The following is a 27,226-nucleotide window of genomic DNA, read 5'->3' on the forward strand; positions in this document are numbered from 1 at the left end:
AATCGAAATATCACCAAATTTTAGGAAGACTAATCAAGATATGGGAAGAAGGATTCCGAGAAAAAACAGTTACTGATAGGTGGAATATAGCGCTGTTGTAGCCCAGGAAACCAAATGTTTGGTTTCCTGGGCTACAACAGCACGCCAGAACTTGCGTAAAGGTCCTCTGTTAGCTAACGCAGTTAGATCAATGATTCGAATGTTTGAAGAAACAGGATCTTTGGAAGTTCGACCTGGGAGAGGACAGAAACCAGTTCCACCACGGGTAATTGAAGAAGTTGCCATCGAGATTGTCGACAGATCACGCGAAAATGTTGCTGGTAGTAGCAGCACTCGGGAAGTAGTACGACAATTGGATGTCTTATTAATGGTGTTGGAAAGTCAAAATTATTACATTTTATTCATACGAGATCAGCTGCATACAGCAGCTGCTACACGATGATTATAATAAGCAACTGACATTTGCTCTGACGTTTCTGGTCAGACTGGAAGTCGACGATGCTTGGCCTTGGAAAATTCTGTGGGGAGATGAGCGCATTTTTATCTAAACGGGACTATAAACACCCACACCTATCGAATTTGGACTTTTGAATCACCCCATGCACTGTATTCTCATGACATTTACCGAAAATTTCAGTTTGGTGTGGCTTCACGGCAGAATTTTATGGGCATTCTTTATTTATTATTATTTATTATTATTATTTTTTTTTTTTTTGAAGACATCACTCTGACAAGACTAGTAACTTTTTCCATTACTGGAGAAAGAGTGATCAGTCTCTTTTTTCGGGTCGCATGACCTGATATTATTTCATGCGATTTTTAGCTGTGGGGTTACTTGAAGACCAACGTCTGTCTTGGCGATGTCTCGATCTTGGCAGCCTTAAAGGTCAACGTATCACAGATTGTGACGAAAATTCCTTCAGACAAGTCACACTCTGTTGTTCAGAATGCTGTGCACAGATTGCAATCTGGTCCAGGAGAACGGTGGCTGCATATAATCAAGAGGTCCTCTTTTGCATGGGTGAACTCAATGGGGCTCGAGACATGCAACAAGTTTTCGATAACACTTACGCTCCAGTAACTGTAATACCGTAATTAATGTGCTAAATTAGATTGATATTAAATGTTTTATTGCTGTGTTATCATAAGTGCAACACACAGCGATAATATTTCATTTCGATTTAGTCATTGTTATTTATTTATTTGTCTGCCCATTTTAACGCTTTTTTTACATTGTACAACGCCATATTCCCCTATTGGCCACTTTTCGAACTAATTTTTTTTTTCTCGCGGAATCCTTTTCCATGTTTGATTAGTGTCTCTCTCTCTCTCTCTCTCTCTCTACCAAATTTGGTGATTGGTTGTTAGATCGAGCTACAATAACGGGCTATAAATAGGGGAAGTTTAATTATAGCAACTATGTATACATCTGGTCACTCACTTGAGTTTCTTGACGATGTTCGTGATATGGTGACGACGATACAGAGGCGAGTGATCAAGATGGATGAAGGACTACGAGATGATCCTTATCAGGATAATTTGAAGATTTGTGGGTTAGAGAAATTGGTTGATTGAAAAGTAAGGAGGAATGTGATAGAGACATAAGTTCCTTAAATGGTTTTATAACATTAATGCTGAAGAAATGTTTCATTACTGGTCTGGCGTGAGGAGAACTAAGGGATCATCCCTGGAAATTGATTAAGAGTGTAGTTAGTGAGGGCGAGAGGAATAGATTTTATTTTATTTTTTTCTGGGAGAGTGTTGAATGAGTGGAATGCGTTTGCCGAAGTCAGTTGTGAGTGCTTCGTCCGTGAATGAGTTCAAAGAGACAGATAAGGCTACCAACTCCATTAAGATTACCATATAATAATAATAATAAATACGAATATAGATTTCTTTGTCCATTCCGGTTTCATTCTTAATATAAAATAGCATCTTTTGGGGTATAACCGGCCTTCTCTTCCCAGCTGGTCTATATTTGATTAATTGTTTACGATATTGATTTAGGATGGTGTTCATTCGGTTTATGTGTTTTATCCAATTTCTTTTATATTTGTTTGATTTTATTTTTAGTTCCTTTAAAATATCTTTGTTCCATTTTTGATCTAATGGTGTATATTTTGAAGTTCTTCTCATGAATCTCATTTCACTTGTTTTTTTTTCTTTGTTCATCTTGTTTTATCTTGTAAAGTATTTATCTGTTCTATTATTTTATTATTAATAGAATTAATATAATATTATTGGAATTTCATTAATATAAATATTAAAAAATATTGGATAGAGGAACATCCCTGTCTTACACCTACGTTAATAGATTGTTTACAGATATTTATTTATTTATTTATTTTCGTTTTGCTTTCATTATCTTTCCATATATTCAATATTACATGTAATAATATATACAGTATATTTATTATTTGTAAATGTATCACAAAATATATGTCTTTTTACTTTATGAAATGATTTTTCATAATCTACGAACAAAAGGCGGATTTCGAAATTAAATTCTCTTCTTTTCTCTATAAATAGTTTTAGTCCGATGCCTCCCAGAGTATCCTATGTCTGTAGATGCGTGAGTTGGCGGGATCGGTTTGTCTGTTCTGGGAGACAAAAAAACCCGAGTTTCCTGCAGATAAAGGTTACTCACGTCACTGACGGGAATCGGACTCAGGTGTTTTCCACCAAAGTGCTTCATCTATACTGATTGAGCTACGGAGGCTTGTAAAGTGTTTACTAAATAAAATAAAAATGAGTATGTCAATATATTAAGGCAGAAAATATGCAAATCGTATATAAGAAGCGGATGCTCATATTTTATAAAAAATATAAGCAAAAGCTTACAAAAAAGAAAGAAAACAAATAAAAATATCCATTCATTTTTATTTGTTTAATAATTTTATTAAGTTCGTTGTATTGTTTTCATTGTTCGTTTGTGTTCATTTTAAGTGTTCAGATTATCAGGGAAGGCGTGTAAATTAAGATTACACTAAAGGGAGGTGTAATGGCAAAACGTTTGGCAACCCCTAGGTTAATGCTGGAACACTTCTCTAATACATAGCCTTAATTTGCGCAGAAAGTATTAGGCCGACAGAATTCAGACATAGAATAGGTTATTCACGTTCCAATTAAAGAAAGCAATTTAAAATAATAATAATAATAATAATAATAATAATAATAATAATAATAATAATAATAATAATAATAACAAATTTCATAATAAGTTATAATAAGAAATTTATTAACGATTTAAAATTGGACGGAAAATGTTCCTAAATGAAGATCACATTGCTATGTTAGCGATGTGATCTTCATCTAACAAAAATCTTAATCATTTAACCAAATTACTTAAAAAAATAAAATCATCAAAACGAGTTAGGCCATTTGGACAAGATACCTTTCCAGGTTATCCATTGCTTCCCAGGAAGCAATGTGGTCTTCATTTAGGCAAAATTTCAGTCTAACGGGCTGTTTTCATATGCAAATATCCATTCAGTAAATTACGTTTATTGTTGACATTTATGACAGATTTCATACTTACCTGTTTATTCTTCAACACGGCCTGGTTGACTGATGGTAAGGGTTGAGTGATGGGTAGACGCTCGTCAGCTATGAGAGTCAGTAAGTCACAAACCTCCATAAGTATGGAGGTTTGTGAATCTTACTAACTCTCTGTATAAAGGGCATTTGCAACCCTACAACTACTTGCAGAAGGCTTGATATGTGTAGGTATGTGGCATCCAGTGACGTCAGATGTAAATAACTAATTTTCCGTAGAGCTGTCTCTATAAATTTCATTCTTTAAACTCGAGAATTTTTAAAACGAACTTCCATTTTTAGTGTTGTAATGGATCTGACCAATATTAATAAAAAAATTACTGATTACTTACCCCCCATGCTTTCGTACTCTCTTTGCTTATTATCTGCTGAATCAGTTGCTTCTCCTGCTACTGCTCCTCCACGTTTTAGCAAAATTATGAATATCCGTTTTCCCACCAAAGATAACGTGAGTAGTACAACCGGAACCTAAATGGATTCACAATATTAAAATATTAATTTTAGTAACGTATTTTAATTGAAAATAATATTAATGAAATAAAAATTATTTTTATCTATTCAGCTAGAAAATTAATTAATTAATAATTACATTTTTAATTTTTGCATTAAAATTAATTTAAATTAATTTTCAATGAAAGACTACTTTAAATTAATTTAATTTATTATTATTTAATGTAATTGATAATTAATTTTTTAAAAAAGTTGAAAAATATTATGAAAAAGCGTTTTTTATTAATTTTTTATTTAGCGAAACCAAACTTCTGTATCATAAGCCTATTGGTTCGAGAGTATATTTAAAGTTTACCATGAAAAGCGCCATAATCCAGAAAGCATAATCAATATGCGTCATTTCCTGAGCTTCTTCTAGAGTAGCAGCAGGTCTTGCATCGGTCTCATTGAACTCTTCATTGATGGCATCGGATGAGTTGTCGATAAAAGGAGAGCAATCTTCATTTAAAAGAAATGGCTGCGCAATCATAGGGCTAACAAAAGCTCCAACTCCATAGAAGAAGTGTATAGCCTAAAAATATACCATCACATTTTTAATACATTAATATATGATTTCGGAATTCTTAAAGCTAGCCTCTAATTTCTCTTTTTTTAAGTGATCGAAGCAGCTTCTTATCATGTAAAATTTTCATTGGGCATATGAATGTTTTGCACGTTAATCTTATTTTTATCTGATCTTAAACTATAATTGGAATAAAACACTTTGTTTTAAATAATAACTTGCAATATTTATAATAAATTATTTTCAAAATCCTTTACATAGAATTGTATTAGAAATATTTGAAAATACACCTTTTTTTATTGAATATAACAAATATTATTTATTTTTGGGCAGAAAAAAAGAGGTATTTGTTTTGTATGGCTAGTAACATCTATACGGCATAGCTATCTTGAGCTAATCTGCTAGTTGTTGTTGCATGAGTAATAGAAAGTTATATCTAAGAGGAAAGAGAAAAGGAACAGCAATTGTTATATGAATTCCAATCGTGAAAGACGTACTAACGCGGGGAAATTAAAGTTACACCGATAATCCAGTATTTGAATAGCATGCAATTTTTAAGCCATTTAAGATTTCCAATAAGCAGAGTATTGATAGATTAATTTTATCACCCAGTCTCACATCAGGAGATGAAATTCATTGTCCATCTGAGAACATGTGGACCATGCTAAAGTGGAACTCGAACCCACAGCCTGTTGGTTATTGAAAGCGGTGACCTTATTCATTCGGTCAAACAGTCGAGCAGATTGCATTCTAGTTTATCAGTGTACAATCATCACACAAAGCTGTCGCTCCTTCTGTTTTCACGTTCATCAGAGTTCATCAGATATGCTCTAAGAAAAAAAAAAGTCTAGTTATTCACCAAAGTCCATTGTATGAATATTGAATTAAATTTGATTGAAATAAAGATTGTCAAGGTGATCTAGTAGCATGGTTTTGTGTTTGGATTGCATCAGTATGGTGATATCGCCTACTACTAAGAGGCGTTTAAGTTATTCTCTTTCTTCTTCTTCTTCTGGGAGTGCAATAGTTGAACTTTCTAAGTTGAGCTTTTAGGCAAATGAGGACTACTCCTGCAGTTGTGGCTATTTGGTGAGTTTCGGGACAGGCTCATGAGAGATGATTTTCGTGGTCAAGGAGTAAACAAGTTTTCAAGCCACTGAAGGCCTCGAAAATACAATTGAGATGAGTGATATAATTATTTGGTTAAAATTTAAACTACTTTTAAGATTAAACTTCAACCTAATAAGCCTTTCGAATTTGACGCAGAGCCTTAGCATTCAGAAGTACGTGCACCATACAGCCAACGAAACTAGTTCAAAACCAAAAGATCTACCACGTCGTTTAATTGGGTCAAAATAAGTATTTTCTGAAAATTTCCCTGAAGAGATAAACTTTTGTATATCTCTAATTCTGCCTCTGACAACATCAAAGTCCATCTCTGGTCTATTAGTGAGCATTTCCTTCTATCTTCGATTCACTAACGACCTTTCTAGCTGTCAAAAGTCATTTGTGAATCAGCTGGATATATTTACAAGTCTAATTAACGTATCTAGTTCTGGGATAAAACATATTACACTACTATAGAATTCAGATGATTGACATAAAATGGTAGGATCAGTGATATCATCATTATCTTTACCAGTGACGGCTCGAGGATTGAAATCGGGGATGCTGCAACTTTCGAAATATACAAACACACTGTAAGTACAGTGTATACGTGTTTGGATAAAATATCAAAATTATGGTAAAAATTAAACACGAAAAAATATTGTTTATTATCGATTGAATTATACAGTTTGGTATAATTTAAAATTACTTAAAAATAAAATATATTCTTCTTGTTTTGTTTCATGAAAAAATATTGTTTATTGTCGATAAAATTATACATTTTAGTATGATTCAAAATTACTTAAAAATAAAACCTATTATCATAACCCCAATAATGTTCTAAAATAAAAACTATAACAAAGGTTGTGTCTTTAATTATAATGTCCAAATATTTAAAGAGACGGAGTAAACACGATAATAACTACGAACACTACTACTGACGCAAACTCCATATAAACAACAGTGGAACTGCTCGACGGACAGTGCCGCATTACGCTAATAGCTCGCATCTCACTATGACGTGCATATGCTTGCGCTCGTAGCAGTATGGCACTGTGGTAAACACAGTGCTGCTAGCTTCCTTCGCCCTCCTAAGTGCTACAAGATGGATTTTTATTATTTTTTATACAAAATAAGAGAATTGTATAGGATTGTTGATGATAAAATTAATATTAATTTTTATTTGCTTGTAATGTTATTATTATAATATTATTAATATATTTGCTTGTAATAAATATTACAAGCAAATATAAATACATTAATAAATATATTTTATATATCGAGAAAGAATGGGGGTGCTGCAGTTCCATAGTGCCTATGCACGAGCCTCCCCTGATCTTCATACAAATGAAATATCACCCGTGTTAATTGGAGTAATTAAAATGCTTCACATAAATTAGGAGAGTGAAATAAGCGAGTCTCAAACGAAAGTAAAATGATTCTTTTATATCACTCCCATATAAGAAGCTGGAGGGCTTTTAGCTCATGAATGTCGTGTACGGGCTGAGATCAGGAGCCGAGCAATCTGTAGAAATTCATCTTAAACAATTGGAGATTATAGTCATTTAGAAATACTTCATGGGGGAGGAGGCTTTTCCACAGAACTGAGAGGGATGGGATGAACGACGAATGTGAGTAGCATGTTCGGTGAGTATGCAGTTTGACTATGAAGTAATGTTGAACAGCTATTTGCTCGAGTTACTGTAGATCTGGCAGAATGGGAAACATAATCGATGCTAGTTCCGCTGAAATATCTATAGAAGAGACATAATAAAGAAATGGGTTTTCTGTAAACTGGCTGAAAAGAGTCTGTGGTAGAGTTCTCATAAAAAAATGGAAAATGTCCTCTAAAAAAATGGAAGCTGAGGATGCTATAGCATCCTCAGCTTCAATTTACTTTAATTCCTTTATTGCCAAATTGGCTTCTTTGAAACCTGATAATGCTTACATTGTCTGTATGTTTGTAAATTGCATATATTCTTCTGATCGGTTTCTTCCTTTGAGGGATGAAAAAACCCTTTGGCTTCCGTACGAGACCAGGTGACTTCCTCTCCCCCCTTCTTCGGTTGAAAAACCCTGATAAAGTTCTAGAAGGGATTCGAATTCTGATATCTTTCCAGCAAAGGACATGGTCGATACTGACTAAGCTACGGAGGCTCGCTCATTTGATACCTACTGAGCTATGAATATCAGTTTTTAGGGCACTTATTACAGATGATCTTGAAGCTTGAGATGTTTGAGCACTGCAAGACATGTCATATAAGCAGGATGAGTGGACGGTGCCATCTTCAGCAAAACTATGAATAGGGTTTGTAGTCAATGAGAGTAGGTCGTCTGAGGAGCAACTGCACTAACAGAAAAATCTGAAGAGAGAACACCTTCACCATTACAGCGATCGATCTCAGAGAAACCTGACAATCTCGTTACAAAGCGAGAAAGGCAGTCCATGTGATGATAATTTGTTGAAAAGCCCTCAATCTCAGACCCTATCCTATCAAATGCTTAAAATTATCAAGTGCGACAGCACAGGTTTCTACAAACTTTTCCATGGCACATATCCACAAGTGGATGACGTAGGTTAGGAGATCTTTTGTCGATCTCGATTGGCAAATTCCATACTGATGGTAACTAATTAGTAGACAACTCTCCAGGTGTTGAATACTTGTTGACGACATTCTTGTTGATGTTCAATGCTCTCACGATATTCAGTGAGAGCAGTGAATTTAAATTTAACATTATAAATTTAACTACATAATCATCGATGGTGACTTATACATATCATATTAGGCTATTTATTTAATAGGACATTGATATAAAATCTATGAATTCATATTATGCAATTAATTTAATAAAGTAAAATTACAAACTTACATTACATTTAATGACTTTTCTGTTGCCGAGTACTGGTAGAAAGTTTCTTTATAGAAGGGAGGGCTATAGTGTGTACATTTTAATGCTACACAGGCAGCGCTCAAATCATTGCTCAATCTATTTCTCCCTTTCGATTTGATATTATTTAAGGCAGAAAGTAGAGTTTCACAAGAGTATGTAGGTTTTTATAATATCATATGACTATGCAGGAATTATAATGATTAAGAAAGAAAATGTAAACTTAAAACGCTCGTTGTTTTTAGGCTAGTTACAAAGTAAAATAGAAATAAGCTAACTACAAAATAAAATAGAAATAGGCTAACTATAAAATATAATTCTTTCAATGACCCGAAACCTACCTTCGCCTTAACTGAGAGCGATCTAATACGATTTATCGCAGTTTTTTCATCAGAATGCCAACATCTTTCAACATCCAAGGTGTGTCACCTGGAACCCTCAAGTGTGCCAGTGCTGACACGCGTGTCATAGGTTCGCCATCACTGATATAGATGAAAAATAATAAATGTTAATTCAGGAGCATATTTTTGAGCACAATATGTAGGATTCCATCAGGATCAGTTGTTTTTTTGGTATCCAGATTTTTTGTGGGTTTTTGGCGGAAGGCCACCGGAGACATGCGATGCAATGTTCTAGGTAAAGAAGAGGTGATTTGTGTTAGCCATCTATGGAGGAGTTCGAAGAGAAGAATGAAGCATTAAAGTCAGCTTTTTCTTTCGGTGATGCAATGCTGCTATGAGGTTGAGAAGAGGATGAAACGCGTTAGTAAGGGATCAAAGACACTTTTTCTATTAGCACAGGTAATGAGTTTTCCACAGTTGGCTCTATCAAAGTCAGACAGCGTTCTAAGGGTAGTTTTACAAGTTTTGGTGGAATTAAGTAGGCGTTGAACGAAAGTGGGATTTTTGTCTCAAGACACTTGTAACTTTTTTTTTTCTTCGAGTACCCTGACACACTTTTTCACTTTTTTGAAAACCATAGCAGGTATAGGGTGGTAACTTTGAACATCTGGAAAATGGAAACAGAAGTCCGACCGTGCAAATAAGGAGTAAAGTCTTCCCGCTAAGCATGGCTGTGGGAAGGGTGTTCAAGGGAGATCAAATTCGGATTCACACCTTGATCTGAATTATGAAGATGTCCAGAGTGGTGAGTGGTGAGTGAAGAGGATTATGTGGAATTCTTGCAGGAAGATGACTGATTTGATTTAGATCATTGCATACAGCAAAAATGTCTGCCTCCCTTTCAAGTAGGTCAGTGGAATGATGCAAGGGGGGGGGGCAGTTAGAGTTGTTGACATCAAAATCACCAAGAAGGATGATTTCACTGTTTAAAATTTTGGACTGAATGAGATCGAGCTTCAAAGATAAGATATGATCAGAGGGGTCAGAATGACTTTCAGAATTAGGAGCATGACAGAGAAAGAGAGAGAGAGAGAGAGAGCACATGATAAAATGCTGGGTACTCTTGAGCAACTTTTTGAATTTCTGTGGCTCAAGACTACACAGTCATTTTGTATCATCAGTTCAAATTTTAAACAGTGAAATCATCCTTCTTGCTGATTTTGATGTCCACAACGCTAACTTCCCGCTTCGTATCATTTCACTGATCTACTTTGGTAAGGAATATTAGATCGCACAAGTCCCTCCTTTGTGATGGTAGGAATAATACAGGTGTAATTTGAATTAAGATAAGCTATGGCTGTTGAGGTAGAAATGTGAGATTCAGTCAGGAAAATATTAGTAGACAACTTACAGCAATTGGGTAAATATTCACGTCCTAAATAACAATAGCTTCGAGTTTTTCTTTCTTAGATTTGAAACACAGACTATAAAGCAGCTACCGTCTTTGAAACTAACCATTAATATGATAGTATTGTCTGAATAGCACGTGTAGCCATATCACTGGAAAAAACATTGGATTGTTGGGTTGCTTTGAATTACAGTGGAAAGCAACAAAAATATGGAGCCAGAATACATGTTATAAATTTTAATTTCATGTGTTTTCTACATTATTACATCATACTTCTACAGACATTTTGCTGTTCATGTTCTGAGGTTCAACCGTTTTTTTTAATTTAATTAATTTATTTTTTAACGTTGGTTGAGGTAAGAAGTGTTAACTAAATAAGGCTGTTTCTTTTTTAAAGAAATACTCTTAAACGTGTGGTTTACGAAAGAAACAACCATTACTAATCATACTGTCATATTTTTATCAATATGAGTTGTATTAATGGATGGTGATCTCCATTAATGTCTCAAACCATATAACAATAGATTAAATTATTTTACGAATCGATTCGCTCAGTATAGTTGCAAATAATGTTAATAACGCAGTATTTTCTATTATATTATACAAATGAATCAAGACAGGAAGCTTACAAATACAATTTCTGCAAATTTATACGTATATAATAGAATTTTTATTCATCTAAAGTAGTCAATATTATTATATAAGTGAAGATTAAATTGTCAATGAAGCTATTATAGTAAAAAGATGTTTCTCTTTATCGGAGTATATCTCACCTGCAAGAAAGGGGACACATCTTTTCCATACAGACAAATCATTGACACATTGGCTACGGTGTCTATAGTTCCCATGAAGAAACCCATGAAAGCTAATACGATAGTCAGAGCCCAAAGAGCGTAACATAATGGAATGCTTGCCATAGTGACTGTCATCATTGTCGTTCCCACTAATAATAATGCATCTCGAGAAAACCTGGAAGGTACAATTTGCTTAATAGTTTGTACGTCGAAAACGAAATAAACAAAATATTATTTATACTCATTATTTCCATAAATAGGTCTAACATGTCATTGGCATTTTATCTCAACAGTAACATTTCGATAATTGAACAATTTTAATTTTCTATTTGTCTCCTTTTATGACGAACACTGTGTTTTTATATTCAAATTGGTAGGCAATAAGTACGACATCATTTCTCTGAATTTCGGTCTTCCACAGGAAGTTCGAAAATTGATGCAGGGCCATGATTTCATCGTATCTCTAATACTAATCATGAAATGAAAATCAGGTGTCAGGAATCAAGATCTCGGTGGTGTTTCATGCATAAGTGCTGCTGAAATTGTACTGTATTTATTTAATTGATGTAGAAAACATAATCAGTTATTTATTTCACTGTTACATGACCAGCTTCTCAATTCCCTGCGAAGAGTGCCTTGTTTTGAGCTCGGTTTTTACGCTATACCCTCTTTATTTTCCCAGGATTTACTATCGAGGATAAATAACCGGCTAAATTGAGAGGATAATCGTATGACACCAAAATAAAAATACAAGAATGTTTCCCATAGCAATTAAATGTATGCAAATGATTATAGAACTTTAATACTATTTAAATAATCCATATTTGTTGGGCATTGACATTGGTCTACTTCCATCCATCTATCAGCTCATTGGACATCATCAGATGCCGTATCCTTGGGAAATTTTCCACACCAGTCCTCGCCAGGTGGTCCTGTCGTATGCCTTTCTGGAAACTCCAACTCCCTGAAGATCAGTCATTCCAGACCCACCATCCATCTCATTGAAGGTGGATGGATGGGTGTATGGATGGTGGGTCTGGAATGACTGATCTACTTTTCCCAAATAAAATTCATAAATATTTCATAACTACTCCTAAAACTGAGAGAAAGGATCTTGTATTATACAAGATGCCCTCAAACGAATGCGTTATTTTAAACGAAAAAATAAACTACAACAGCAACAAATGTTGTGGGTGATAAGTTGGAATATACAGTTCATCATTATTATCATCACCATCATCTTTGTGATGAACCAGTTTAATGTAACTCAACTTACGAAATGACTACGACAGCACGTTGTATATCACGTTGAACTTGTGTTAAGATGAGTGGTTGTATACATAATATTTCCTAACAACATGATCTCAGTTTTTTTCATTAAACTATTACAATGAAGACACTGTTGATGTGTACATTTTATCCTTTTCATCAAGTCATGGGATAAAAACTAAATGTTTGGGCTACGAGGTAACCGGGAAATTGTTCTTGTTACGCTACACTTATTCCAGAAATGGGAATCAGATTAATTATTGTCATTGAAAAGAAATAACAGTAGCTAAATAAGGTTAATCGATCGATAACTGTACAAGGAGAAATCTGATAATTTAATTGTGCATTAAAGAAAAGACTTGCCGAGAGATGGTGCTAGTGTAGACATTTCGCTTTTGTGGGTGTGGTATATATATTATGGGCGAATAATAAGAAACAATAAATATCATTTCAAGTTAAATACCCGTACATATCGTTTCAATATGTACCGGTATTCTATGTCAACACATTTTTGAGTTAAATGGTATTTTCGTCCTTTGAATCTTTACGTTTCTAACAATTACCAAATACGATAGCATTATATAATGTGTCTTTCATTTCCTTAGGAAACAATAAGCACATTGTAATGAAAAATATTATTATTATTATTATCATCATCATCATCATTTATTTTGATTGTTTTTTCAATGGTAGTCGTTCACCACTTGTAACAAACACTAACTTTGAAAGACTAAGCATCTAAATTCCTTTGTTAAATATGTAAATCGCCATTTGGCATCGTTCAACTAAATGCAGAAAACTACATTGTTCATGCGTTTCGTGGCAATTTCATTAGCGGCTTAAAAGTGCTAGTTGCTAGGCAACGCAATGACATCATTTTCCATTAGTGTGGCAGTTTTCTCTACGTACTCTAAGTGAAATTTATAGATGATAATGGAAAGAACAAAGGAAATAGATTTTAAAATTTCATTATTATTTTTTTCTCGTTCTCATACTACGTTTAAAAATCTTTTTTCTTATGTAACTTTTAAAATATTCTCTCTGATATTTTTAAGACATGTCTCGCATACTAGTTGAAGAAATCTTGAAGACAGTTATCTTATCATTAGATTCATACTATCTTACCATTGGAAATTATAGCTATCCTAATTGATTGAAAAGTAACAAAACGTTCCAATTCACCTGCGCTTCTACTTTTTATATACAGATTAATCTTTATTATTATTATTATTATTATTATTATTATTATTATTATTATTATTATTATTATTATTATTATTATTATTATTATTATTATTATTATTATATAGCAGTGTTAATGTCTTTGTAGACTGTTAGTAATAAGCAGATGACATAGCTTTACTAACAGTCCACACAGACATTAACACCATTTCGCAAAGCACAACATGACCTGAACAAAATAACTGGCTACTTCTACCACAATTCAATTATAGTAAACAACACTAAAACGCAAATACTAATGATAAAGAACCCAAGAATCAGCACCCTACACCACAATGATATATATAGTCACACATACCACTGCATCGACCACGGAAGCTGCCACTGCTCCGAAATCAACCCATAACACACGCTAAATACCTGTTTACATTGACAACCAACTTAAATAGACTAAACATATAGATTACACACTACACACTATCGCTGTAAAACTCTTCCAAGCAAAAGATATTTCAACCATCTTGAAAATAATTCATATATCATGGAATTTGTGAAACAATATTAAAGTATGGTATAACAGTTTACGCAAACACAGCATACAGTGACTTATCAAATTTAGGAAAACTGCACCAAATAATCATTTATCCTGCTTTGGAGACCCAATACAGCAGGAAATAACTGAACTCCTAATGGAAAAACACAAAATCCTGAATATAAAGAATCTAATCAAACTGTTACTAAGATACTATTACACTAATGCAAAAATAGAGATACATATCACAAATTACGACCAGCCACAATTCTTTACACAATCGGGCGCTATAACAATTTATATGGAGCATACGGAAGTTACACCTCATAACCAAACTACTCAACAATCTGCTACACAATCTAAAACGTTTAAACAGTTATAGAACACATCAAAACAGCATTAAGTATAACAATAATATTAAAAATTATTAATGATTGTTATTAAAAATTAGTTATAACAATATTTTTTCAAGTTTCTTTTTTAAAAAAGATGGGTTATTAACATATTTATCAAAAACTGCGTTATAATTTAATTTTAAAAGTGGAAGATAAAATTAATTAATTTATAAAAAAATGGAGAGAATAATGTATCTCGTGTACTAAAGTTCTGATTGTATCAAACATATCTCACCAAGATGCACTAGATTTTATTCCTGATTTATTTTTTAATATATCAGGAATAAAGTGTTTTTCGAATTTACAGTAAATAACAATAACTTTGATTTATTTGACTTGTTGGGAAGAGGAATTTAATCTGTTATTAAATCTCCGGAATGATGTGGAGTACTAAAAGTTGTTGTCAGTTTTTTTTTTTTTTTTTTTTTGCATGGCTGTGTACTAAAAGATGATCTGTTGTTTTAATTAATAACGTCTAGGTGTACTAGGACTACTAGAAAATCAAGGCGAATTCAAAATTATCATCTATTTTTTGACATCTGTACTCGATAAGCATCATCATCATTATTATTATTTATATTCCGTTGAAATATTTTAATTTTTTTACTATAAAGACTATCTATAAAAGCACATTTCACCGTTGGGAAATCTTATAAATGATCCGAGTAAATATACATGCTTTCGTTGCTAGTTGTCCCATGTCATTAAACAATCAGATATCCGATCACTATCAATATCATTAATACAATCGATATAAAACATAGAATTAGAATTTTTGCAGAAACGCATTATTTAAATAGAATTATTGATTATATAGAGAAACCTGTGGAGAATTCATGACTAAATTTAACACACGTGAACCACAGTAGTAGGCTTTTTTATTACGTAAATATTTCGTCCTAGGTATCTTAGGACATCATCAGTAGTAACTTAATTTTAATTTAATAAATTAATTCAATTTAATTTAAGTTAAGTTCAGGCCGCAACGCGCCACTGCACGCAATTTGGATTCCATTGTACGTACGCGCCCTATCCTCTGTGTCATTCCTAGTATTGTTATACTGTACTGAAGATGTTCTAAGATACCTAGGACGAAATATTTACGTAATAAAAACAGAAATCTACTACTGTGGTTCACTTATATTAAATTTAGTTATTGATAACAAAGTTTGGTGTTTGGTTTACTTTCTATTATTATTGTATTTTTTAAAAAAAAATTTGAAATATAATTTAACAAAATACAATATTATAATTAATATATTATTATATTATTATTTTTCTCTTTTTTTTCTAAATAACACATTATTTTAAATATTTTCTTTCCAGTTGAGTTATACTAAATATTATTTGAGTTAATTCCTATCCATTCTCGCGCAATGTTAATGAGACTAGACGTCTGCGCATCTTTCACTATTCTCTGAATATCCACTGTCACCTTGTTCATTATTCATCCTTCATAACTCACGTACATCGTGTAATAGCTTGTACACATATTGATTTCTCTTTTGTGTGATGGGTGTGTTGATAATGGAAGCATCAATTGGTAACCGCATTGCGTGCGATGCCGTATAATAACCAAAAAGAAAGAGAGTTTCAGAACATCTAACAACGAGTTTAAGTGCGATCACAACATTTCAGTAACTAAATTATTTATTTATTTATTTTTTTGATAAATAAATGGTAATAGGAGATAGTAATTCTTAGGTAACATTGCAAACTAACATGAGCGCCATCTATCGGGCGTGTACAGAAACACTCTATCATAAACATAAGCGAAGATTTGACTTTTCCAGTATCTTTTGAGTACCAATTACCAGGCCAAAATATAGCCTTTGTGTCTTTTACAATGGGGAATTGAGGAGGTAGATGAGTGCAAAGATTAGGCTAATGAGACAATTTATTTTTTATTTAGTATTCGCAGAGCGCTCTTTAGCGAGCCTCCTGAAATTCCAGGCGTGCCGTGAATGCTGTAATGCGACGTTGATGTCGGTTCATTGGGACCACCCAAGCTTCTCACAAACATAACGGCAGCTTGTTTAATCTGCGCGGATTTCCCGCTACAATAACGACTACGGCCGTCCTTCTGTGCATTATTGTTTGATTATCCTACAATTAGTTTTCTGTAGTCCGCGAGAAAATATCCTTGAAACGAGTTATCAGAAACATAAGATTCGCGCCTTTCTCTCTCTCTCTCTCTCGATTTCATTATTTTGTTCCCTACCTTTCTCCTCTTTCTTTTTTTTGTTTCCCTTTCTTTCTCTTGTCATTTCTCTCCCTCTCTCTCTCTCCATCTTTCTACTCTATTTTCTTTTCTCTCTCTCTCTCTCTCTCTCTCTCTCTCTCTCTCTCTCTCTCTCTCTCTCTCTCTCTCTCTCTCTCTTCTTCCTTCCTTTTTCTTTCTTTTCGTATCTTTTCTTTCTCTCTCGTCATTCTTTAACTTTCCTTTTTTTTTCTTTGTCTTTTCCATTCCTTTCTTTTGATGGCATTTTTTTTCTGTCTTTCTTTAAAATTCCTCTTTCTTTTTTCTATTTTTTTTCTATTTCCTCATTCTTTCTTTCATTTTTCTGTCTGCTTTCATTTCTTCTAATTTTCTTCTTTATTTTTCTCAGTTTCCAATTCATTTCCTTTACCCCCCCCCCCTCGCTCTCTCTCTTTCGATTTGCCATGTTCATAGTGTAGGCGAAGAAAGACGCTTTCATTTGTAGCGGAGAAACTATAGTTTTCGGCCCCCCCTCCCCCTCCGAAACAGGCATTCAATAAAATTCTTGAAGCATTTTGACGAGTTTCCTTATAGTATTTACAGAGCTTTTTGAGTTGTTTCCTGAATCCTCTAAACTTGCGCTCTACATTCTGAGTTTTCGCCATACGGTTTGGCTGAAAAAACGTCAGTTCAAATGTCTATAACGACCCAAGGCGCATTTGTAAGGATATCGTAACTGAATTCGAATTACTAAGTCAGTCTCATAGGAAGGTATCTTTGAAAAAAATTTTTACATGTACAGACTGAACTTCAAACATGAACAGATATAATATTAAACTTTCTCTCTCTTTCTTTCTCTCTCTCTCTCTGTATGTGTGTTATCTCGAATATGTTATATGTATGTGTGCGTGTGCTATCTTGAATAAAATTTTGGGTTACTTTGTGCCTAAAATTTGATATTTATATCTTCTTTTCCCATTTAAAGAAGCAATGAAGGAGAAAATGACCTGAAATCGGTAAGAATAAAATTCACCCACACCAACCCACAGACATACGCATACAGAAAGAGAGGGAGAGAGAGAGTACCAGTTATCCTGGGAATCAATGATTTTTCACATTTCTCATTAAAGACAGGAATTAAAAATTCGAATCACATTGACAGAAAGAAAGTAGATTTTCATGTTGCCAGTTGTGAGACAATTGTCACTTTTTTCTCTCCTTCTTTCTTTCCTTTTTCTAAAGATTATCAGAGTTATAATACCCAGCTGACGAATATTCTCTTCTGATAATACCAAAGATTTTGCTTCGCTGATCGTGCCAAATTCCTTGCCAACACACGTAATTAAATGATATCTCAGCGACATCTTACACTAAAGAAAATGCACATAACACAATTCGGAGTTTCAAGTTATCTTTAGCTCCGCCACATTTACTCTTAGGATTTGCTAGCAGTAAATGTGGTACAGAAACTGATCAATACTCTCTCTCTCTCTCTGATTCCATTGGAAGGCAACCTTATCAGATAAAAGCCTCGCACAGTGTAACCGGGCGCCGCTTTTATCAAATAAAAGGCTCCGTGGGAGATGTGCGAGCCAAAATACAAAGTGACATCTAGTGACTATCTGTGCAAACCTTGGAAACACACTTGGTCGAGATTTAGTAGCTTAATTTGGAGCATAGAACAATGCTTCGGACGACAACCATTGAGTGTGTGTGTGTGTGTGTGTGTGTGTGTGTGTGTGTGTGTGTGTGTGTGTGTGTGTGTGTGTGTGTGTGTGTGTGTGTGTGTGTGTGTGTGTGTGTGTGTGTGTGTGTGTGTGTGTGTGTGTGTGTGTGTGTGTGTGTCGGAGAGATTAACGCTTGATTGAGTGCTAACGCAAACGACGTTATCTGTCTAGCTACGTATAATGCATGTCTCAGAAAGAAACATAAGTTGGAAGGACAGTGGAAAATCTATCTCGGCTTTCTTTTTGACGGTTATGAAGACCACACACAAAGAAATTACAATGACAAGAGGAGCTAAATGATGATTAAAAATCCAATTCGGACATGAAATGAATGTTTAAAAAACGCTATAGAAAAAAAATCTAGTTTTTTTCCCTAAATAAAACACCCTTTATCATTTTCATTGGACTTCTTTTTAAAAAGTAAAAGTGTAATTATATGATCCAATAATTTTTTTTTTTTTTTGCTTAAAAATGCCGAAGGTGCTGACATCTGACGGAAAATTTAGAAAACTATATTTGCTGAAATTTGAAATAAACAATTATGAACATATTTAATTAGGATTACTAAACTGAGCAATGAAATAATTAAAAAAAATAACGCAGTGTGTGTGTGTGTGTGATACGCGTGTCCATCATTCATTGAGTATATTGCTGTCTGTTTTTCTTCGTTTTTGATGTCTTCTGTAAGACTAGTCAAAGAGTCTCGCCTATATAAATAAAATTAAATCGATTTTAGCCATTATGTGGAATAGAGGACGTCCACTACTTTCCAAGGTTACGTTAGGACACAGGGATGAAGACAGAGGATTAAAAACATAAATAAAAAGACTCATGCTTGGCTTCAGATTTCACAATAAAAACTCAAACAACTATTGCTGTCTAGAACGGCCATATTACTAATAAAATAGAACTGTATTAAATAGTTTAATCTTTATAAAATTTAGAATTTAGGTTAAAATTAAATCAACTTTTCAATATTTTTGATTTAATTCGCACACTTTTTCTCAATGTTCTCAATGTTCTACTCTAATATTGAAATATCTGATTGTGAGAATATCTGAGTCAAGAGTATCGGGGAAAAATCGATCGTGAGATGCGGTGATTAAAATACCCTTGGAGGGTAATGGATGGCGATGCTGTAGCCAATGAAGTTCCAACTGAGGCTCAGTTATTGCTGTTATCCTCCTGCCATGACCAAAGCTTTATATAGCTTCATAACACTTTATCCTTACACTATCCTCCACAGATAACGGGGAAGATTTAAAGCATTCTTGCTTCGCCCCTTTAAGCCAGTCCTTATAAGGATTATTTGAGTCAGACTCTCCTTCATGACCGTGCGGAAAAGTTCTTCAGGGGGGATCAATACCCTTGGAGGGTAATGGATGGCAATGCTGTACCAATGAAGTTTAACTGAGGCATGGCTGTTCCTGTTACCCCCTAGGGCGCACAGATTCGAGAGTTTGAGTTCGCTCTCTTAAGGTTTTTGCCTTAAGGGAGCAATTTGAGTCTCCGGGGAAAGCGTTTTCCGGCACAGTCCGCTGAGGGGCTTTATCGGTGAATGCTTTTCTTCAGAATTTGAGCGGTTCTGCTCGGTTGTGGAAGGCCATCGCTGAGTGGAGCCAACGCTGAGATGGACGGTCTTTCGCCCACGATTGGTGGCCTAGGGATCGTCCGAATTTTTAGAGACGGCTTTACCGTTACATATGGCAAGGCACACTCATCCCAAGCCACTAATCAGACAAGCTTCCAGTTATAGTGAACATGACTATCACAAACACAAAAGACCCAAGGCATCCTACTCTCAGCAAAACAGAGCTAACTCCATAGTTCACAAAGTGCGAGCATAAGGCTCACAACCCCCATCAAGCTTCTCGACACAGACAAAGGGGGAAAACAAAAAGCATTTTATGCTTCACCCAGCAAGCCAGTAACGTTGTTGTTGTTGTTATCTAAGTCAGAGAAAAAGTCCTTTTTAGGACTTCCAGGGTAACAAATGGCAATGAAGTTTTAACTGAGGCTTGGCTATTGCCGTTACCCAGCCAGTCAATAACATCCCATCCACACAGATTTTCTTCATTCATATGACGGGATAAAGAATCAAAGACTCAGTCCATCTCCCAGTTCTTTTAAGAACTTAAGATCTGAGTAATTTTGGTGAGAGAATGAAACGACTGTGAGATGCGGTGATTAATACCCTTGGATGGCAATGCTATAGCCAATGAAGTTCTAACTGAAGCTCGGCTATTGCTGTCATCTTCCTGCCATGATCAGAGCTTTAATAGTTCATTAACCCTCTAGAGATAACGGGGAAGGTGAAAAGTATTCTTGTTTCGCCCCTTTAAGCTAGTCCTTATATAAGGATTATAAGGATCTGAGTAACTGAATTGATGATTGTCAGTTTTTTGAAAAAGCAAATATGAGTTTTGGGTTAGCGTTTATGTGTTTGCGTTTATTATATTATATGTCTTGAAGATCATGCAATTTCGAATCAGTGCTCTTACCAAAACAGTTCAGAGTCCTGTAGAAGTGCCGGTAAGGCTACAACTATACGGAAAGCGTTTTTTTTTTTTTTATGGTCCACATTGACAGGTATGGAACAGCAGCCAAACGAGACAACGTTTGAAGAAGTACATCGGGAATTTATCAGACTGGGCGAACTACTCAACAAAAGCAGAGAACAACAGATGAACCACTCAAAGACTTCACACAAGATGGTCAAATGTTGAACTCCACTGATTATAGCAAAGAAAAAGTGCTTCCGATTATATTAAGAGAGAAGCAGAGATGGGCAGCTTTAAGATCAACAATGTTCAACCTACACATTGGCTATGTAAAGGCCAAAAATGTGAACGAAGGAATAAAGATATATCCTACAACGGTGATAGACTTCAGGCGACTAACAATAGAAATGGACAATAGAGATATACAATATCATACCTTTTCGCTCAGCTCGACGAAAAATTTAAAAGTGGTCATCCGTGGCGTCTGTGAAGACATTGATACAGAAGATATAGTTGCTGATCTTAATTTACAGGATCTACCTCCATCAGCAGAATGTACAGATCCAAGAAGTCTCCCATGCCGTTAGTCCTCGTAGAGATCCATAACATATATAAAAATATCTACAACATGAAAACAATTTGCGGGCTCATTGTCACACCAGAGCCACTCCGAAAAATGGCGTCTTGTGGGCAGTGCCATAGGTGTCAAAAGTTTGGCCATGCCCAGAAATTATGTAAAGCTGAATTTAAACGTTTGAAATGCGGGGACAGCCACTCAACCAATATTCTGCACAAAGCCCAAAACAACCCTGGCTAAATGTGCCAACCACAACTTCCTCTAGTACCAGAGGCCCTTGCACCACAGCCAGAGGCTCAGTGTCCACAGTCAGAGACCTTCAAAGATAGAGTGAACCAAAAGCAAACAAAAAGTTTTGCCGATGTGGCCCGTACAAACAAATCAGCACCTACAAACCTAACAGCTGTTATTACAGCCTCTCTAGCCAACATGCTACAAGTCTTCAGCTTGTGAAACCCTTCAGAAACCTCCACCAAAAGATTTCTCCGTGAAACACAGGCCATCTTCACAGTGCTAATTGATGAGTAGAAACAAACTTATTCCAGCCTTTTTGCAGATCATTGAATGGAATGCAAATGGCCTAAGAGACAAAATTCTGGAGCTTCAAGACTTCACTAACAGATATCAACCAGATGTTATATTAATCAGTGAATCACATCTAAGACTCTCAGATAACCCTAAAATAAGGGGTTACCACCTATACAGAAATGACAGATTGGTCTACAGAGGTGACGACACTGCCACCTTCATTAAAAACTACATCAAGCACAATTCTGTGAACAACCCTCCAACCACTAATCTTGAGATCATGGGCGTGGAGGTGTTCACCAGCTCGACTGGCAGACTGAAAATTTATTCTGCTTACAATCCATCCCTAAAAACTCTATTACGCTGTGACCTAAATGCCATCTTATTCGTCAGAGAACCCATCATTATGGCCGTGGATCTGAACTCCAAGCGCCCTGCATGGAATTGCAAATCCACCAACAGGAACGGTTGCATCCTTTCCAACTTCATAGGATCCCACAATGCTATTTTGGCAGGCCCCCACCGAACCAACTCATCTTAATACGTTTGGAACTGCGGACATCCTGGATATAGCTATCCTGCGGGATATTAATCTTCAATACAGCCTAGGATCATTAAATCAGTTCTCATCTGATCACAACCCATTAATACTTCAGATGGGAAGACAAGAATACCTGTCTCCTCCCCTTCACTCTTATATATTGTGAGAAAGATTGTCGGAAGTGCTCAGGGATAAGATAGTATTGGTCCTGTTCCTTATATACGTACAAAAGAAGACATGGAATCTGCAGTTACAAGCCTCTTCGAACTAATTAACTCCACCATAACGGTAGCCACCTTCTACAAATCTGTCCACAAGCCTGGTCGTTTGCCTGAAGACATTATGAACTTGATTATGGGAGAAAAACAGAGCCAGGAGAAGATTTCGTAACACTCGTGCGCCACAAGATAAAACAAATCTAAACAGACTTACTGGGGCTGTGAGAGATGCACTCAGGCTCACAGAGACCATCTATGGGAAGAACAGTTAGCTTCTATCTCACCTACTGATCACTATGTCTGGGGATTACTAAGAAATGTCAAAAACAAAGGCATATCTCTTTCCCCAATATTCTCTGATCAGGGCCTTGTACACACTGATGCGGAAAAGGCGGAGGCCATGGTAAGAAATTTAGAAGAGCAGTGCAAACCTGCATATGGAAATCTAGACTTCAATCACATATATAAAATTCACAGACTGGTCAGATACTCACTCAAACTTCCTGATACCAGTACTGGCCACATTGCACCCACATTACCTGGCGAAATATATAATATTATTAAAAATTTGAAGAACAAAAACGCTCCTATACCAAACGGCATTTCAAACAAGGTGATCAAGCTGTTGCCTCGAAAAGCTGTAGTGCACCTGACCATTATAATAAATGCAATCTTAAGATTTCACTACTTTACTACCACCTGGAAAGTAGCTGATATAATCCCTATACATAAGCCAGGCAAGGACGCACACCTACCGCAAAATTATCGTCAAATCAGTCTTATTTCCAACCTGGGTAAGGTTGCGGAGAAGGTCATCCTCTCACGACTCCAAACCTCAGTAAATAACCTAAACATCCTCCCCAAAGAACAGTTCGGTTTTCGGCAACATCATAGTACTACCCAGCAAATTCACAGAATTGTAGAATACATCACCACCAGCTATAACTGGCGCCAGTGCACAGGAGATGTTTTTCTAGACCTCTCCAAAGCATTTGACAAAATTTGGCATTTCGAATTCCTACACAAACTTATCTCAGCCAGTATTTCACTAAAATGGTTCATGTAATCCGTTGATATCTTCTGAATAAATCAATACAATCAAGTCAAAATCAATGGTTCTACCTCATCCCAGCGCCATATCTTCGCTAGAGTGCCGCAGGGATCCCTTTTAGCTCCATTGCTGTTTTCTATATACATGTCGGCCATCCCGCACAATCCGATGTCTTCCATCATGGCCTTGCATGCGGACGATACAGCAATACTAACCAGTTCTCTCAGACCCCATTTCATTACCAGAAAGCTTCAAGAAAACCTTCTAAAGCTGGAGGGTTGGTTCTCCAAATGGAGACTGTAAGTCAACCCCCCTGAAAAGCTCAGCTATTCTTTTCTCAAAAAGGCCAATGTTTCCTGCAGGAGATGTGTTACTATTCAATACTAAAATTCCCTGGCAGACAGAAACAAATTACCTGGGTGTAATTCTCGACAAAAAGCTATCTTTCAACCAACGCATCAAGTCTGCGTGCGCAAAGGCATCTAATGCCATCACTCAGATCTATCCGCTAATTAATAGAAACAGCAAGTTAAGTAACTGAATCAAATTGCAGCTATACCAGATGACGATTCATCCTATCATCACCTACGCCTCAATACTAACATTATCAAAATAGAACGAGTACAGAACAAATGCTTGAGAATGGTTCTGAACGCCCCATGGTATGTTAGAAACAATCAACTTCATAGAAATACAAATATTCCCTATATTTTCTCTTTCCTAGTTTAGCATCTAAGTTCTTCTAAAGACGTCTATACACCTCAACGATTTGGTTCAGCAAGCTGCAGCATACGAGGCAACGGATATATTCAAATATAAAAGACCAAAAGTCATTTTAACTTCTTGTAGTGATGCATAATCTCAATGTCCAATCAGGGCGAGCAGTCTGCTCATAAATTTTACCCTCATTGTAACCGCAACAGATAGCGGGGAATATGAAAAGCATCTTGCTTCACGCCTAAAGAAATAAATGTCAATTGTCAATCTGAGTAACTTGATTTTTTACTAGTTATTCGATATTCGGGATTTTATAAATTATGATGGTGGTGGTGGGCTTTATCAAAATCGCTGGTTTTTATTAGTGTCTGAGAGAAGTAGTTGCTGTTACACAGGCAAGTTACTTAAATTAATGGAAAATCTTGATACGGATGATTTAATCCAAACATTGGATGAAAACCTTGCACTTGAGCTGCTAAAAATTACTAAACAATTCTAAATCAAATGGCCAGATTATTTAAATCTCTAATAATGATATAGAAGGGTATAACATGAGGCCAGAGAAGATATAATTGTCCTCACCCAAAGTTCCAAGAAGTACATGCATGAAAAACTGAACAAACACGCAGAGACAACAAGATGGATGATGGCATCCCTATCAATCACCCTTCTGGCTCTATCATAGATACCTCCAGTTATCGGGGAAAATATATGGACGGGGGGCATCAAGTTTCAGCCCGAAACAGTGGGAGATTTTTGCCCTTTAACCAGAATAATGAACGGCCTAAACATGCAATATCATACATTCTCCTCACCTCCGAAAGAAATTTAAAGGTCGTTCTGAGAGGAGTTACTGAAGACATCACTACTATGGAGGAAATAGCAACTGTTCTCTGCTTTCATGGTCTGCCTCCAGTTATGGTCAGTAGAATGTTTCAAGCTGACAAGAAACCGATACCACTGGTTATGTTGGAAATTCAAAATTTTTGCAAGAAAATATATATGATTTAACATCGATTTGTGGACTCAGGATACCTTTAAAGAAAAAAAACATCAGCAGGTCAGCGCCACAGATGTTGAAAATATAGCTATGTTCAGAAATTATGCAGAGTTGATTACAGATGCTGACAATGTGGTGAGAACACCACATCAAGCTTAGAATCATATTGGCGAAATGTGCCAACTGCAGTGGCCCTCACCCGGCCAATTACGAAGGATGCACTTATTATCAAAAAAAAAAAAATCGAACAGCAGTAAAAAATAATCAGTCCGTCTCTCAACTTTTCACACAACAAATGGAAGCAGAGTTTCCTCAAACTCTTCACACACAACAAAAGAAAGCATAATTTCATCAAACTCAAGCAAAATTAATGCAAGGAGATATTAATCATAAGGGCAAAACTTACGCCGAAGTGGCCCGTCCCATGGAAGCAACATCTCAGGATCAAACACATCCCAACCTGAATGTGATTATTACTTCTTCTCTCGCTACCATTCTTCAAGATTTCTGTAAATCAAATCCATCACTAACCTCTACATAAAGATTCCTTCAAGAAACTCACTCACTCTATCTTAACCTCACTCAATTATGATTAGAAATAAATTTCTTTCAAACTTCCTTATAATTTCCGCTTGGAATGCCAACGGCTGAGCCAACAAAATTATGGAACCTCAAGAATTTTCACTAAGAAATGAAACCCACCGGAAGAAAATCTGAAATTGAGAGGATGCCTGCTCTACAGAAATGGCATTGGCATTTTCACTAAAAAACTACATAACCACCCATATTCACTAACGTATTCACTAACGCAGCTGGTAAGCTCAAAATGATGCTGCTTACAACTTAGGGTTTAGCCCCACTCTGATGCTTATAAAGCAGAAGTTTTTAAAAAGAATGCAGTCCTGCATACGAAAATGTAAACTTTAATCATCTATTCAAGGTGCGTCGTGATGTTAGACGTACGCTAAAACAACATGACAATGATCCAAATCTGATTACTCCTACTTCACCAGAAGAAATAATTAACATCATAAAGAATCTCAACAATACAATAAAAAAAACTCAAATTCCGGATGGCATCACAAACAAAGTTATCAAATTACTACCTCGCAAAGCTATAGAGCATCTTGTCAACATCATTAATGCTGTCCTTAGAATGCAATATTTCCCTTCCTCTTGGAAAATTGCTGACATTGTTTCAGTTCACAAACCGGACAGAGATCCTCATTTACTTTAAGATTATCGCCCTATCAGCGTGTTATCAAATTAGGAAAAAATGCTGAAAAAATTATCCTCTCCAGACTTCGAGAAGCAGCTAATATATTAAATATAATACAATGTGAACAATTCGGCTTTCGTCGAAATCATAGCACCGCCTAACAAATTCATCGTTTAATTGAGTACATTACTACGGGATACAACTGGAAGCAAAGCACCGGTGTTATATTTCTGGACATTACAGAGGCTTTTGACAAAATCTGGCACTACGGATCGCTTTATAAACTTATTACCATTAGTTTGAATATGATACATTTAATCAAGCCATATTTTAACAATAGAAAGATGCAGGTCAAAATAAATGGAACATGCTCCACACAACGTAGAATTTTGGCTGGAGTTCCACAAGAAACTTTACTGGCCATACTATTGTTTGCAATCTACATGATAGATATCCCACAGAA

The 27,226-nt window shown here is 35.5% G+C and overlaps 1 protein-coding gene across 1 annotated transcript in view; it reads right to left on the bottom strand.

Moving 5' to 3' along the window:
- LOC150109916 (solute carrier family 60 member 1-like) overlaps nucleotides 1–27,226 on the bottom strand; it is a 198,264-nt gene that overhangs the window by 26,849 nt on the left and 144,189 nt on the right. Inside the window, exons 2-4 of the mRNA XM_090397279.1 lie at nucleotides 11,086–11,281; nucleotides 4,361–4,576; nucleotides 3,888–4,023 (exon numbers count right to left, since the gene is read on the bottom strand). Of these exons, the coding sequence (XP_090253405.1) occupies nucleotides 3,888–4,023; nucleotides 4,361–4,576; nucleotides 11,086–11,281 (548 nt within the window). The remainder of the gene's footprint in view (nucleotides 1–3,887; nucleotides 4,024–4,360; nucleotides 4,577–11,085; nucleotides 11,282–27,226) is intronic.

This window comes from Typopeltis vanoorti, chromosome 1 (genome assembly GCF_054136105.1).
Source record: "Typopeltis vanoorti isolate ZY-2024b chromosome 1, IOZ_Tvanoo_1.0, whole genome shotgun sequence".
Classification (NCBI taxonomy): Eukaryota; Metazoa; Arthropoda; class Arachnida; order Uropygi; family Thelyphonidae; genus Typopeltis; species Typopeltis vanoorti.